This window comes from Diorhabda carinulata, chromosome 8, assembly GCF_026250575.1.
Source record: "Diorhabda carinulata isolate Delta chromosome 8, icDioCari1.1, whole genome shotgun sequence".
Classification (NCBI taxonomy): Eukaryota; Metazoa; Arthropoda; class Insecta; order Coleoptera; family Chrysomelidae; genus Diorhabda; species Diorhabda carinulata.
This window is the reverse complement of record NC_079467.1, coordinates 20547872-20561079: the sequence shown is the minus strand read 5'-3', so window position 1 is coordinate 20561079 and position 13208 is coordinate 20547872. Positions and strand designations below refer to the sequence as shown.

The 13208-nt window shown below is 31.0% G+C and overlaps 1 protein-coding gene across 2 annotated transcripts in view; it reads left to right on the top strand.

The window, feature by feature from the left end:
• Positions 1-873: 873 nt before the first annotated feature.
• The window catches only part of LOC130897368 (ribosomal protein S6 kinase alpha-5-like), a 183608-nt gene continuing 171273 nt past the window's right edge, over positions 874-13208 (top strand). Inside the window, exon 1 of one of the 2 annotated variants that reach the window (XM_057806194.1) lies at positions 874-1365. In XM_057806194.1, coding sequence (XP_057662177.1) covers positions 1215-1365 — 151 coding nt within the window. In that variant the 5' untranslated portion in view covers positions 874-1214. Of the gene's footprint in view, positions 1366-7974; positions 8706-13208 lie in introns of those variants that run through there. The other variant, XM_057806193.1, reaches the window with a different exon arrangement.

Here is a 13208-nt window from a genome sequence, read left to right as displayed (position 1 = left end):
AAAAACTAGGAGTGAGTTGATTCAAATGAAAGTCTGAATGAAAAACCAAAAACTAGAAGTAATATTGGAGATGAAGACGGTGATGGTCTTGAAGATTTCGAAGATATACTGGAATCGGGAAGGTTTGTGGAAACTATTGATTAAGAAATGCCATCGAAAATACAAAAACTTATGGATAATCAATTATAATATAAGGTGATCCTAAATAACACGATTAATGAATTTAAAAATTATAATGAATAACGTAATCAGTATAAAGTATGCAAATCAATGACATAAATGTTATAAAAATACTTTTTATACCATCAAAAAATAGATATTTCGGCGAACAAAAAACCCACTTTTTAAAAAATCGATTATTTCTACGTGAAATTTTTCGATTGAAAATTAGGGTACTTTTTGGGTCTTAAGCCAAAATATGGTGAAAAAATAAATATTTTAAATCAGAAAGTGTGTTTAGTACATAGTATGGTAAGCTTTCACGAAATTTCGTGATAAAAAAATTTTTTAGAAGATGTAAAAAAACCCAAATCATGCTTTTTTTCAATTTTCCACATAAGTTTTGAGATTATGTGAAAAAAGTGTAACAACAATAATTGTAGAACTTTTGATTACCTACAACTTTACGATTTAACTTTTTTCTGTAGAAGTTATAGTTTTGAAGAAAATAAAAAAATCATTTTTTACCCTTAAACCCCCACCCACTACTAAAATTTTCTTTTGGTTTCAATACTTACCGCCCCTGGTCTATATATACTTTTTCAATTATAAAATTATGTTGGAAATAAATTGTAATAATGTCTTATTGAACATTGAGCCAGATTTATTTTTTGCTAAATCCAATACACCGGTCTACAAAGCCGAGATAAAATCATTATCAAGGTTTCAAAAGTGCAGGAAAGGCAAAGCTATGTGGAATGAGGTAGAGAGGAGAGTCGACTAGCCCACTATTACAACCTCGTATTTGAACTGACATTTGCGAACATGAGGCTTGATTTCTCTCTAATGTAAACAATAACAGTCGACAAAAATAATGTTAAATAGTGGTATCATTAATACATATTACACAACAAGATAAAAACATTCCATAAAATCAATAATTCCGCAGTGCGCTATGGATTTATTTTAAGTGATTTTAAAATACCGGTGCTACCTGGAAGTTAGTGCGTATAGGTGTGTTTTGAGACAACAGGTGGTGATTTTATAAATGTGACATGGAGTCGAAAGGTGCGGCTTTCGAAAAGAATTTCACCAAAACTCCTGTGCCCTTGTCAAAGTCGCCGGCTACTTCACCGTCTATACGCAACATGACGCAAACGGTGATTGTGTCACTTGCTGAGACTGTGACACATGATATCACGTATGGTATGTAGCATTGAAGATTTTATAGAACAGTGAATTATAGATATATATCTATGATTAGAGATAATATTTTGGCGGGACTGTTTCATGCCAATTAACGGCATTATTTTTGTTATTGATTATATTATGAGTTCTTGAAAAATATTTTGAAATAATCTAGGAATAAGGAAATTATTTTTTTTTTAAATATTACAATCAAATTTCCAATATATATGAATTGGAATTTAATTTAATAATAAATGAGATTAATAAATCTCCGTGACGCCGTTGCAAATGTAATCCAATAAATTAAAATGTCCTCAAAATCATTTTTTGATTATTGGGAAAGTGGCTTCACCCTGTGAATGAGAGTTTAGGGTCTTCTCTATTGTCAATACATAAAAAATTCAGTTTTCAGTGTTGTTGTCAGTGACATAGGCTTAGAATGAAATAAATGTCGTTTAATTTAGAAAAAAACTACTGTTTTTTTTTTGCTTATGGAATATACCGAGTATTATTGAATAATATTGAATATATGGAAACGAATATCTTTACAATAATATAATTACATGGAACTTTTTATTATGAAACAGAATAATGTTTATTTTTATGTGATATAAGTAACACTGGTCACAAAATTCAAACTTTTTTTGTCACACGAAAACTTATACTTATGTCTAAAAGCTTTTACTTATACTTATTAATGGAAAATCATTGAAACAACCTTAAATGAACACGTAAACACATCGGAAGAACAACAAGGAATCAGGAGAAATCGATCAAACATAGACGCCATCTTCAAAATCAGACAAGATATATATAGAAACGGCAAGCCCGCGTATATGTACTTCATAGATCTCACCAAAGCATTCGAAAGGGTAAGGCTAAGCGACGTAGTAGACATCCTAAGAAAGAAATACGTTCCGAAAACCATAAAAGACATCATAAGATATTTAAACTATAACACACGCACTCACATATTAGTTAACCAAAACCTGACAGAGGAAATACAAACTCCAACGGGTATCCGACAGGGAGACTCCTTAAGCCCGTAACTGTTCAACCTGATAATGGACGAAATCATAAATCATGTCATGCCAATGACGCTGTATGTATAACCCAGGATTTATCTTGGTGGCGCACAGGAAAATAAAAATGGTCTCAATAACACTTTTCAATGAATGCCGTCAATTTTCGACCTTGTAATGTAAAAATTAATTCTCCACACACATAACAAAAACTGTCCGGGTTATTATAACACTTTCGCAGCATATTTACAATGTAATAAACGTAACTTAGTTGAATTCAATCGTTATACAATCGCCTGAGTTAAGTTATTCAAACAAAAACACGTAAACGAGGTGAGAAAAGAATTTATAGCTTTCAAAACAAGATGGATGTGACTAAAACAAAATAATATTTTTTTAATACAAATAAAAATCATCGTTCATGTTCGTGTGACAAAATCAGAGTTAACCATTAAAACTGTGTAATGGGATGGTGATCTGTCTGTGAATTAAGTCGTCCTGGGTACAAAGCCGGATCCGGATAATAGCTAAAATTAAAAATTTCGCATTCTACTTGTCAGAAGGCAATAGTTAATTACCAATATATTGCCTCTCCACGTATATATTCAGATCTGTTGATCAAATGAGAAGTCGCCTACGTCTTATCATTGACATGTTACCAGAAAGTAAATGTGCTGAAAGAAAGCTCACAAAACATTTTGTAGCAGTAGAGTAGAACATAAACCTGTCATGAGAAACGTTCAGAAAACTTGATGGAAGATGCAATCACCTGCCGGCTTGCTTGGTTCGTTTTCGTTTTTTTTTGAGCTTATTACATTACGTGATTGTCCACACTCTTGTTTGTTGCTTGTTTGTGAGTAAATCCGCAATCTCGTGGCACAATTTGTTTTGAATTTTGAATATGTTTTGGAACAACAATCGGAATGGAAAAAAATTCTTCGACAATTGGTTTGAATGCATGGAAAACGGTATTGATCTTAATGGAGACGTGGTTTGAGATAAGCATTTCTCTCTGCCATCACCTAGTCATTTTTCTGACACGTTTTAGAATAGAAAGTAATCGAAGAGGGCCAGATCAAGTGAATACGGTGTAAGATAACACTCTGTGGTAGCACATTTCTGTATTCACAGGAAATTACGGTCCTGGACGTTCAATATCATCCGTGTTCATGTAGCTACTGTTAAAAGCAAACGAAATGAGATGAATCACTATCACGATATTATTTATGTAACTTTTCCTCTTCAATTTATCGAGATATCTAACAGCGGAAGGGTTCGAAGAGTCGCTCTTCCGCCAAATGGTCCTTGTAAAAATTTGTGGAACAAAATTTAGTTAAATTGAGAGATTCTCTGATTATAACGATTTGGAAATCACATTTTTAGGCAATTTAAAAGCTTGTAATGTGAGCATATATTTCTCAAGTAGAAAGTGTACTTCAGGTTGACATTTCAAAAGATAGGTTACGATTTGTTGTAATAACCTCGCCACCGATGCTGATTGAAAGTTTCGAGGCATCTCTATATGTTTTGTAAGTTGAGTTTTGTCTTCAAAATGTATTTTCATCGCGTTATTTAAGTGTACAATCCCAATAAATCATTATTTTTGGTTTAGCTCTCATTGAAGTAGTCATAGTTGACATGCTGTAGACACGTTTAATACCTGTTGAACTTGATCAAGTCAAGGGGGTTTAGTGAAACTGTATTATACAGAGTCTTCAATTTCCATTAGATTTTGCCACATACTTGGTTACAGTGTAAAAGAAACTTTTGTGAAACTTTAGCTTGCCTGGAAGTTTTATAAAAAGGATGGTTTAATGCATTTTCATAAGGACAAGTGTAAATTCAAGTTGAACCACTAAGCGGAAGGCTGTTAAGGTCAAACAGTAAATCAAAAATCTCCGAAAATGCGTCTTGTTACACAGGAAACTCAATAAACGCACCCAAATGCATTAACCACTGTTAAGAACTCTCAAAATTCATACTTTCGATGAGAATTCATTTTATATAATTTATTTTAAAAATAAAAAATTTTCTTGTGCTATAAGTTTATCATCACACCAAATATGCTAATGACAGTGTGTGAGTGTTTGAGTGGGATGTTTGTTTTCTTTTTGCACAAACGAGAACGAAAGTATAATGTCATTATATCCCAGAAATCCAATGTAGAAAAATTCAAAAAAAAAATATTTATCAAGGACAACCGCTTTGTGGCAATAATCCAATAAACACTAGTTAAATATTTTTGTCATGTACTTGGGAATATTTAGTTAATACAATATATTTATATACACGGTTACTTCCAAAAAAATTTGAAATATTTGAGAATCCTTAATACGGTTTAAATTTATAAAAATATTGTGATTTTCTAAAAATTTTTAAAATATAGCAATAATTAAAGGGGTTTTAAAAAAACCATTAGATTAGATTAAGAGAACTTAAGTTTTTAATAGTATAGAGCCACAAACACTTAATTCCCCTTATTACGAAACATGACAAACTCAAGAAACGTATCTCTTCGAAAGCTCTGGACTTTTAAGTACACCATCCATGAGAGCATTATCAATCAAATGTGGTGTATCCTATAGGAGGAGATAACAGCTGGGATAGTAGGAAACGAAATGGAATACTGCTTTCACTTATATATGACCAGTAAGCGGATTGTATGGTGGGAGTGACCAGAACCAGAATATAAATATGGTGTTGATCTTAAGCAGTTCAGTACACCATCCATGAGAGCACTATTAATCAATTGTGGTTTATGTTATGGGAGGAGATAGCTGCTAGGATGGTAGGGTTCGAAATGGAATCCTGCTTTCACTTATATATGACCAATAAGCGAATTGTATGGTTGGAGTGGCCAGAACAAGTTCATGAATATGGTGTCGACCTACGATTGGCTTCTAAAAAGAATTCAAATTTTCGCTATCACTGTGTGCTTGAAATTAAAATGACTTTATAATGTGGCAAAACTGTATACATCAAAAGATTCCGTTCACTCTATATCTGTAACTACTACATAAGTATAGATAATGTACAGATTTCTGAAAACGAGTAGAAAGTTCAATACATCAATAATTAACTAATCGTCAAAACATCTTAATATTATTTACTATAATTAGTAAATGATATATATATAAATATATATTTATTATAAAAGTCAACAAGAGACTAATTGTTGTTTAAGGTATTTGTATCTAACTATTATATGGAAAATATAAGAGAGATAATTTTTCAAAGTGTAATAATAATAATAAACTCTTAATTAGTCAAAATATCAAAACTGTTTACAGTATATGCTATAGTACTAAAAATGTCGGCGACTATCGAAACAGTAATCCTGAAAATCTCATTTGCTGTAAAACGTGTTGCCTATAATGTAGAGAAAATATTTGCAGACTATTGTGTATTTTAGTAGAATGTGTTGTATAATCAATCCCATTCGTGACACATAAATAATTAACTATTTATTCTTCTTTATAGTGATACAAATACCACAATTACAGATTAGAACATGGTCGCCACAGAAAGGGATACGTGTATAAGAAGAAATGTTAAAAATTGGTTTTTATATCGTTAGAAAAATAATACAACATAAATATGAGAATATGAAGACTTCAATAAATAAACCCAATAATCAGTGAACGGACATAAGAAATTTTAACCATGTTAGGTTAGATCAAAATGTTGATATCATTGAGCGAAATTAACAAAAGAAAGTACACAATCTACGCTACGGGATTTCAAAAAGTGTAGTACATCGCATTTTAAATGGAAATTTGGACATTAGAAAGCTGTGAGCCAGATGGGTGCCGCGTTTGGCAATGGATGAAACGTGGATCCATCACTTCACGCCCTGAACAAAAATGCAACGTTTGCCCTAATGCAACGTTTGATCGAAGAAATCAAGTAAAAACGGCTGCATTTGGCTAAGAAGAAAGTGTTGTTTTATCAAGACATTGCACCAGCTAACATAATCGTTATTGCAATGACCAAAATTTATGAATTAAAATTCAAATTGCTAACCTGCTCGTCAGCTTTATCCCCTCGGATTTTTTGGTGTTTCCAGACTTGGAAAAATGGCTTGGTGATCAAATATTTTCCAACAATGAAGAGTTGACGTCGCCAGTTAACAGCTGTTTTGAGCAACTTATTGAACATCGCTGCGAAAAGTGTATGGAGCTAAAAAGAGATTACATTGAAACATAAATATATTTTTTTCCAAAATTTTTGTATTTTATTTGTTGGGCTAGCTTCTTCTGGGACCATCCTTATATTATTTTGCAACGTTTAGTATTCATATATTGTCATTCAAACGTGAATTAATTTTTTTTTACAACATTAACTTGTTCATCTAGTTTATATATTACATTTATGTTCTAAGTCAATAAAATACTAAGAATAAGCTGAAGCAATAAAAATGCTTGTCAATATGAAATATGGAAGTTATTCGGAAATGTATTCAAATATTTGCTATGTGTGATAATGTGTTAACATATTGTTCGTTATATATTATGAATTTCATTCCTAGGTTTTATTAGATCTCAGATTTACCAATGAAAGATTTATCAATGTCTTTTCTGAATGTATCTCTAAAACTCATTCGATCGTCTCACATATTCTTTATATATTTCCTATTTTGGCGAGTCAACTGCTAATATCAAATATAATTATCCCTTATATAAACATATAAGGGACCATAATTATCACTTTATATGAGTACCTGTATGAAATTTGTTAATATTTTTCTTAATTTATCCAATAATCGAAATACCCGCTCAAAACATTGTTACCTAAAAAAATCTTTATGGTTCGCCGCTGCACTGCCCACCTATCCATATCACTCCGTGCAGAAGATTTCTGAAACCAAATAATTGCAAGGGTAACTACAAATAGCTACTGAGCAGCTGATTTTGTTGTCACTACTCCATCTCTGTCTTATTAATCTATACTATCTTTATATTTCTCACTCTCATTGTCACTGCTTCGACCCCACCACACCAACAAATTCTAATCAACAACAAATATATTCAAAGTTCACAATTATTCAAAATAAGTTTTGTTTATGTCATTTAGTGTAAAGTTCAAATATTTTATTAACAAAATATCAAATCCTGTAAAATAAACTTAATCTTTAAATAAGAACGAAGATGCGAACGACAACGAACGAAGTACAGAGAATTATGGGGCTGCGTTGCCACACTATTCGTTTCTCGTTTGTAAATTCTAAAGATGTCCTATATTTTATCATTGCCGAAAAGTTTAGACAAATCAGTATATGAGTAAAGTAGAATAACTAGTATCTCTGATGTTGATAAATTATTTCGAAGCCTTGAATATATGAAATATAATTAATTATCTCCTAATGTATGATTTTATTTCAATCAATTTATGTTTAAAAATATATTTGAAAAATGTACAAAGTGTTCTTTAAGGAATTTAAAATAAAGCCATTTTCAAAATCTTTATTGCCTTCATTGCTAAATTTGAAGAGTCAATCTAATGTATTATCAGCCCTTTTTAAAAATAAATTTTCATTCTTTTTCGTAAATTGTGGAAAATATGGCATCGCTGTAGTAGCGATCAAAGCAGAACACGGATACCCATTACATTTCAATTTCAGATACAAAGTAACTCGCGTAGAAGAGCGTTCGGACGGGAATTTGTTTTAGTTTATTATTACTGATGAAGAATTAGTGTACATAAGTTGAAAAAATACTATTATATAAGTGTGAAAACGTTGAGTTTTGTTAAATTTGTACGAATCGTTCAAGTTTTATAAGTTGATAGTAGTGTTTCATTGCAATATTGAACATAACCTAACTTATTGACAACAACAAGGATACATTTCAAGTTTCGAAACATTGTGATAGTGTCTTTCGTGAAAGTATCAATAAAGTGAATATTTTTGATATCATAGTGCATTCCGGAAGAATATATGCGCATTCTGAAGAAACTTGTGACTTTCTTAACAGTTATTTCTCGACCTACTTTTAATAACAGATTAAGCAACCTGAAACTAAGTAAATAATTTGAAGTATTTTTCATATTTATATATCTTTAATGATGATTTCAAAGACTATTGATTATAGTTAAAAAATGAGGTAACTGTCAGTGGTGATTTGGTATTTGAACATTTTTTTTTGAAAATGCGTTCCCACAAGAAAACTAAAGAAAGTGGTTTCTTCGAAGGCGATTCGTCTGATACGGACGGTATAATAAACATGGGAAAAGCGTTAAAAAGGACTAAAGTGTGTACTACCTCCAGTGAATCTAAAAGGAAACCGGAATATACTCAAGAAGAACTGGATACCCACATTAGAAAAAGTGAGCCAGACGGTAAGTGCAAATTTCGACAGTTATGTTTATCGGTTTGTCTGAAATTTATATACCTACTGAAACCCTCTATTATCATAAAGATAATCTCATTTAAATATTATTATTATCTTAATATATAATAATAATATATAATACTAACGTTTAAATTCAATATTTATCAGTCAGTTTCCATCTAATGGAAAATAGTTATTGAAAATGAAATATTAACTGAAGGTAGACATTTGCCATGTTATCAATGTCAGTATTTTTGTTTGCAATAGAGAAAAGAATGAATTTTTTCGATAAATCACGTATTCTTGTTATTAAAATCATTGGAAGTAATATTAGACACTCAATAATTCTATTCTATCCGTCGATTCCTAATAATATAATAAATAATCATATAAAAGTATTCTAAACCTATTATTTACCTATAATATTTATTTCAAATACCTATCTTATCTTAATATTTACAAATACTGCAATATTTTTCAACCATTCTAAAAATTCTGATGTCATAATACTAAGATTAAACATATGATATGAATTTTTTTGAAAAAGAATCACTTATTATATTATTGCACAACATGTAACCGTTATTTGCTTCATGTAACAACAAGCTATTATCCATTTTTTCTGCAAGATTTGGTATTTCACACCCGCATAATCGTTTTTATTGGTCACTGTTTTTTCAAGTTACATCTAGTTTATGACTAGTATATAAAAAACTTGCAGGAGCTACTAAATATTTTGTTGTGTTTTAAAAAACTTGACATTGAAGAATGTCAATTTCATTTTCTTTTTCACACTATATAACACTTGTGTTCTTTCAATAATAATTGTCTTTAAACATACCTATCCCCCACATTATGAGGTTTACATGATTATATTTTGAAGCTTGAATGAAGTGTGAATTCTAATAGTTATAAACAGTTGCTGTGTTGTTTTGTCGATCACAGGAGTTTCAGCAATTTAAAATAAAATGATTTCTTGAGGGTCCGCTGGGCATATTAAAAGCCAAATTTTAGAAAAAAAGGAACATTTCCTTTTAGATTTCTTTAAACATATTTTAATATTTTGAGATTATAGATATTTTTATTTAGTAAAATCATAGTCCCAAGTAAATATTAATATCTACTCCGAAAGAGTAAAAAAACGTAGTGCTTACAACGTAGAGGTGCTTATTGAGCTCCTCCACGTCCCAGTCCTACCACCCAACCTATGTCAAAACCTATATCTCAAGACCTTTAAAATTTACTGTTAGCTGTTGAAAGTTATATTCCCTTTTGGTTTTAAAAGTTTGTGACTTCAGTTTTGCTTTTATAAAGTCATCTTTTCTGCTGGACCTATGTATGGCAATGGAATTTAGGGATATCCTACTTCCTTTTTATTTGGATTGCTTCTTGAAAATCTGCTTCTGTAATATACCGAAACATGGTTCGGTAACTGTTCCGTTTTGCCAATAGATCATCTTATTCACTAACATCAAAGTTAATTGATGGTATTGGGAAAGTTCTAACACTTAATTGAGTTTCTTGGGATGCAATTTTTGTTGTTTTCAGTATTATTCGCAATCTCAGTTCCCTAATTTGTTCCCTGGAATCTGTTATCATGGCCAAAAGAATGTTATGTGGATGCGCAAAATACGCATTGTGCTGAATGACAGGATCTATGACCTTCTGATACCTTTTGTCTATACATATAGAATACTTAAAATGCTCTCAAAGATATCTTGGAATTCAAATTTCCCAGCTTCACATGAAAATTTAAATACACTTAGGGAATTAGTTAATAGTTCAAACTTGTAAAGATTAGTGAAATCGGTCGGTACAACAAAATTCTTTGGTAATAAATTGATCTGTTTGTTGCTAATGTCAAATATTTAGAGTTTAAAAACTGATCAATTTCAAAATTGTTAATTTACATTCATAATTATGTAGAAAATGAATGTATCCGTTACTTCAGTTCCCTCACTGTATATATTCTCTTTGGCGTCGCGTCGTGTCGTTTTGTATATTCCATTCCGCATAGTGTACCTGCAATAATTTGAGGGGCTGCGCCAAGATTTATTCACAATTGGACCGGTTGGTAGAAGGAGATTGAGAAATAATTTGAAATACAAACCATACATTAGAAATTTGCTTCTATTCCGATACATTAAAAAATAATACGTAGGTACTTAAATCATTAATTACGAGGTGGGATAAAAAAATATTGTGATTCATTTTATTAAAAACAAGAGAACGTAATATGAAATTAGATTTAATGTCGTTCAAAAAACTGCTTTGGCGATCAATGCTTTTATACCCATGTTGAATTCATTACTAAATTTCTAGAATGCTTTCCATTTGCGATGTCGTGGTCTTCTTAAGGTCAGGGTTTTACTACATTTTTTCTTTTGGGGAAGAGTGGGAGGTCACATTGTGCTAAATCTGGTGAATAAATCGGATATAATCAGACATGAACCGAAACAGATTTGTGACAAGTTACTGGTACCTTTTCAAACATAGTTTTCACAACAGATTCTGCAAACACGATGTCACTAAACTAACTATAATACTGACCGATAAGTCGAAATGGATTTACTGTTAGTTTAGTTAGTTAGTTTCTATCAAAATTCGTTCTCAGTTCCATTTTATTATACCTCGTATTTATTCTAATGTAAAAAAATGTTGATTCTTCAATAAACAAATGTTTGTGTGGCTGAAAAGTACTGTTTTGAAATAAACCTTTTATATTCATTGCTTTTATTCCTCCAACTTATCATCGAACAACGAACAACTTTCGTATGTATCTGAATGTCTTTCAAAATATTATTTTTCCCAATTCAGATGTAGATAAACAGTCTGTTATAGATGATAAATGAGAGCGTTTGTTTTCCATTTGTGTACGATAAATCGGAAACTACGTAAAAATAGAGGAACGACGATCTTAAAAAGTATATAATTTACATATCTACGAATCACGTTTGATGCTGAAACATTTTTTTTAATACCCAATAAGTCTATAAAAATATTATTACACATTGGTGTATATACTACTTTATACATGAATTTGACTGGGAATAATTCATATGGACTCACGATTAAAAATTCGACATTTCCTTTCGATAATTTCCTCACTATCTAAAATTCAAAACGAATTATCTAGAATTATCGTCGAACAGGATTCAAGCAAATATAGAAACGTGGAAAAAATGGCGAAAAAAATGTGTTTCAGAACCTGATGGTCGTACTTCGCTACAGGTCGTTCAAAATTGGCTGTTATGCCTGAAAACATCGATCCTGTGTGTAAATTAATATTGCGAGATCGGGATTACTGGACATGTCGCCACCGTTCCATAAGAGCAACGTAGAATGGTTAATTCTGAATGGTGTACCAGCATTTTTTTGCCAGAAGTGTCAGAAAGTATGAAGGAAACCAATCGCAGAAGACGAATTTCACACATCAGTTCAAACAAAAACGTTTTTGAACAGTCAAACCTTCGAATTGATGGGTCATCGGCCGTACAGTACTTCTCTGGAAAGCAATGATTTCTTCTTATTCCTGAAGATCAAAAATAAATTACGAGGTCAACATTTTTCTACACCCGAAGAAGCGGTTGATGAGATAAAAAAGAATTAAACCTATTGTCATTTATGTAGCTCTAACTACAACTTAAGAAAAAATCCAAAAAACATATATGAACCAATAAGGGGTTAAGATATTTGAAAAATTAGAAGTAATTTAGAGTTAACTAAGTTTTACAAATAAAAAATATCATTAAAACTAAACATTCTATAGAAAAAGACTAGAAGGAATGAGAGCAATAGTAAAATATGGTTAGATTCTGTAAAACAAAACCGTTAGAGCTAGAAAGAAACCAGAAATTGGTCAAGGTTTGATAAATGTCAAAGTCCTGTATGGATTGTAGAGCCGAAGAGTAAGTAAATATGAAAATGTCAGGAGGGAAAAATTGCCAAGGTCAATTCCAGAATATAACCAAGACAAAATCTGGTAGATTAGTGACAAGGTTGGTGAAGCCCTTTGTAAAGAAGTTATTGAAACAATACACTCATTGTAAATTCATTACACATGCAATTCAAATTACTTCCAAAGATACCACAGAAATACAAAGATATGTGAATATATGAACTGAAAAAAAAATATGTTATCTTTTTCGTTAAGGGAAGTCCAGAAAATGTTCAAAATTCTCAAAATTAATAACCTCTACCTTGAATCAAGCAACGTACTCATTGTATTATGCTGCAAGGGACGGAAATGCAATAAAATTATAGTTGTTTAAAATTGTAGAAATCGCATTTGAATGATATTACTTAATATCAAAGTACAAAGCTGTCTAGGTATATTGAAAATCAAGGTTAAGTTGTTAATTCTCATCTATCCTTTATTTTAATAACATTTGAAACGAAACATCTAGTTGTCAACAATAATAATTATTATAAGGACAAAATAGATTGATGTAAGGATTTAAAGTTGTAAAAATATACAGAGATTGAAACATAAAATGCAGGAGACAAACTT